This window comes from Dufourea novaeangliae, unplaced genomic scaffold (genome assembly GCF_001272555.1).
Source record: "Dufourea novaeangliae isolate 0120121106 unplaced genomic scaffold, ASM127255v1 scaffold12, whole genome shotgun sequence".
Classification (NCBI taxonomy): Eukaryota; Metazoa; Arthropoda; class Insecta; order Hymenoptera; family Halictidae; genus Dufourea; species Dufourea novaeangliae.
The window spans coordinates 1,694,577-1,697,829 of record NW_015373886.1 but is presented as its reverse complement, the minus strand read 5'-3'; the positions used below and the strand labels follow the sequence as shown (position 1 = coordinate 1,697,829).

Genomic DNA, 3,253 nt, shown 5'->3' with positions numbered 1-3,253 from the left:
CACTACTATAATTTCTCATGTGGAAGCAATACGATATCCAGTACGTATACGATAGTGATGATTGCATTAACAAACCTAGTATAATAACGCAAGTTGCTTACACATGGCAAGTTAAAGTAGTGATCCAACCTAGGCGATGGTTCAAATTCGGCAATCTTCCTCTACATACCTCCTTAAGAAAAAAAGACAATCGAGCAAAAAGCCCGCTACCTACAATCCAAGATCCTGTTCGAATTCCATCTGACGAAGCCACGATCATTTCAGGTGTCGCTGGCGCTCGGTCTGGAGGCGGGCGGTTGGGGCGCGCTGGTGGAGCGGTCGGGCGGCAGCGGCGGAAGCGGTTCCCTGTTAGGTCACGGCGGTTTCGCCGGCCTGGCGGGATTGGCGCGTCGCTGTGGCGTATGTCTGGCGACGTTTCCTTCCGCCTGGCTGCTGGAACGGCACGCGTTGCTGCAGCACGCCGGCCAGGCGAGCGACGACAAGCCGTTCACCTGCGAGCAATGCGGCCAGCGTTACCGCTACCGTTCTGCGTACGTGAAACATCGGGAACAGAACCACCGTGCCCGTCTGCCGGCCGACAAGCTGTTCACCTGCGACGTCTGCGGCATGCAGTTCAGGTATCTGAAGTCGTTCAAGAAACATCGGCTGAACCACGCGCTGGAACGATTGCAACGGGCGCCGGAGCCACAGAGCAGCACCGGTATCGTTGTGTCCGCGGCGGCTGAACGGAGCGATCAGGTGTCCAGCACGGGGGAGCCCTCTCAGGTGGAGACTGGTAGCGACACGACCACCAACCCAGGTGAGGAAGAGACCAGGGGCCCGTTCGTGGAGAACGCACGAGAGGAGAGCGTGTCGGAGACAGCGAGCGTCCATGAAAACCCCGGTGAATCTGTCGAGGTCCAAATGACAGAGGCGCCTGTCCCCAACGAAAGAAGCTCGGCAGGCGTAGGTAGCGTCAGCGAAGTTGGTGACGTCGATGACAACGCGGTGGACGACGACAGGTCCGAGCCAACCGAGGCTGTAATCAGCTTGGCGCGTAGCAGCCACGAGGTCGACAGACGCGAACGACGATTCGCCTGTCCGTTCTGCGGTAAGTGCGTCAGATCCAAGGAGAATCTGAAGCTCCACGTGCGCAAGCACACCGGCGAACGACCGTTTGTTTGCTTGTTCTGCGGTCGCGCGTTCGGCGGCAAGAGCGATCTCACCAGGCACCTCCGTATACACACCGGCGAGAGGCCGTACCACTGCGAGATGTGCGGAAAATGTTTCGCCCGGGCGGATTACCTGTCCAAACACCTGACCACCCATATACACCAGCGCTGAAAGCGGTTCGGGGCTCGGTTCCAAGACGTTCTTGGTAATTCTTGATGCGTCGACTAATCAGCGATCGTGGGTTTCCGTGTGTCGAGGATTATTTAGGCAGTTATTTCAGTTGCGACCGCCCGGAGATACCGGGCCGATCTGTATTGTTAATTAGGATGAGGAGCTGTGTTGTTGCTTGCGTGAACTCCTTCGAGCAGCGTACGCGAACTGATGAACGCCACGGCTCGATTAGATTTTTTATTCTCATTCCAGTTCGAACAAGGAGATTGTAGAATATTGATGGTGCATCGACGCGAAATTTGCTTCGAAGGGGTTCCCCCAGTTTCTTTGAAAGATTCCGTAGTATTGGAACAGTTACAATTCGCGATGCATGGTTTCGCGCGCTTACAGGTTATGAATTTTCAAGCGTGCTTGGTATTATTGCTGGCGATTAAATACGGAAACATCGCTGATGAACTTACAGGGACACAACGAACAAGAACGGCCAAGAACGAAGGGATGGTTCTCGAAGACGCCCAGCTTGTTCACAAAGTACCGATTTCGATTGAACAATCGAAATATTTTCGAGGATCAAAGTTACAACGGAACCGAAAATCCTCGAGTGTCTTCGAACGATAATTCGATGAAATTTTCCAAAATGGTACTCGGCGTATTCGAGACAACACCCTGAAGTTCGTTGAACTTGGAAAATTGCCACGCGTTCTGATCATCCCCCGTCGAAACAGTTCCACGTGAACACGCGAAGCGGGGCTGGTGAACGAGTGTTCCGAGCCGCGATAGAGGGAGTCTGAAAACCGCGCTATCCATCCAGCCGTTGGCCCAGCGAGACGAGTCAATTACGGAGATAGAAGGAAAACGAAGTAGCCGTCGGCGGCGATGGCAGGAAACACACGTGGCCGGCATCGAAAACGCGAGGATCTTGCGTTACTACGAACACATACGTTCTAGTGGAAAGAAAAGGATAAAGGATGAAGATGAAGAATCCAGAGGTCGAGGAGCATAGGTTTCTACATAACGTTAGTGTAACTAACTTGTGATAACGATTCGAAACCAAAGAACGCAACGACGACGCGGCAAGACGGGAGTCGACCGCAACGGTTCATTTTTTTTTCGTTGTCCTCTTCGTCTTCGCGTGGAATCGAAGACCGACATGTTCGTAACATGCTAGTTAAACAGAGCGCAATCGACGCGAGCTGTATACTGCGCGCAATAACGATAATTTTTCTGTATATGCCATGCAGTCTCGTGCGCGTCGCGGCTGTTGCCTACACGCGAGGAAGTCTGGCGAACGAACACGAAGTTCTTGTGATAAATTTTTTAGGGAAACGTCACGTTTTAATAGATTAGTATGGATTTTGATGTTGGTATTACGTGGCTATCATTTATATTGACTTATGTAGACGAGAGATCATTTTCTCATTGGGTAAAGGAATTTTTAGTGGCTGTTTGATGGACGTTGAATCGTGTCTTTTGAAGGTATGAGCAATTATGATATGCATCTTATATAGTTCCAATATAGTAAGTTATTCTTAGGTGAAACAGAACATTATCGAAGTATCATTTTATCGAAGAGACTTTTAATTTTATTCACATTGTAGCAGCATCGTTCTCTAATAAGCTTTAATGAACGATCGATTACTGGATATTGGTTTTTATGTCTATGTTACATTTACTCTTGCAACGATAGCTGTATTGGTGAAATGAACCCTCAACTGATAAAATTTCAGGTAAATAAGCGATAAAATGTGAGGGTAGATCGAAAAACGAGAAAATAGAATACATGAATGTAGGCACATCATTTAGCTAAATACTTGAATCCATTTGTATTAGGAATGCTTTGATTTATCATAAAATTACAGTCTGTAAAGTACAAAAGTAACTAATAAGGGGATCACTGTGATGTAGATCTTTACACTTGGAACCATTAAAC

General features: G+C 49.1%; 1 protein-coding gene across 1 annotated transcript; it reads left to right on the top strand.

Moving 5' to 3' along the window:
- Positions 1–588: 588 nt before the first annotated feature.
- Positions 589–1,323, top strand: LOC107194557 (zinc finger protein with KRAB and SCAN domains 5-like). The gene has a single exon (XM_015584201.1). It carries the CDS (start codon positions 607–609, stop codon positions 1,321–1,323), a length of 717 nt encoding a protein of 238 aa, XP_015439687.1. The 5' UTR covers positions 589–606.
- Positions 1,324–3,253: the final 1,930 nt, after the last annotated feature.

Bases quoted from the DNA above. Each gene is read 5' to 3' on its own strand.
- LOC107194557 (XM_015584201.1), top strand. From the start codon at position 607: ATGCAGTTCAGGTATCTGAAGTCGTTCAAGAAACATCGGCTGAACCAC.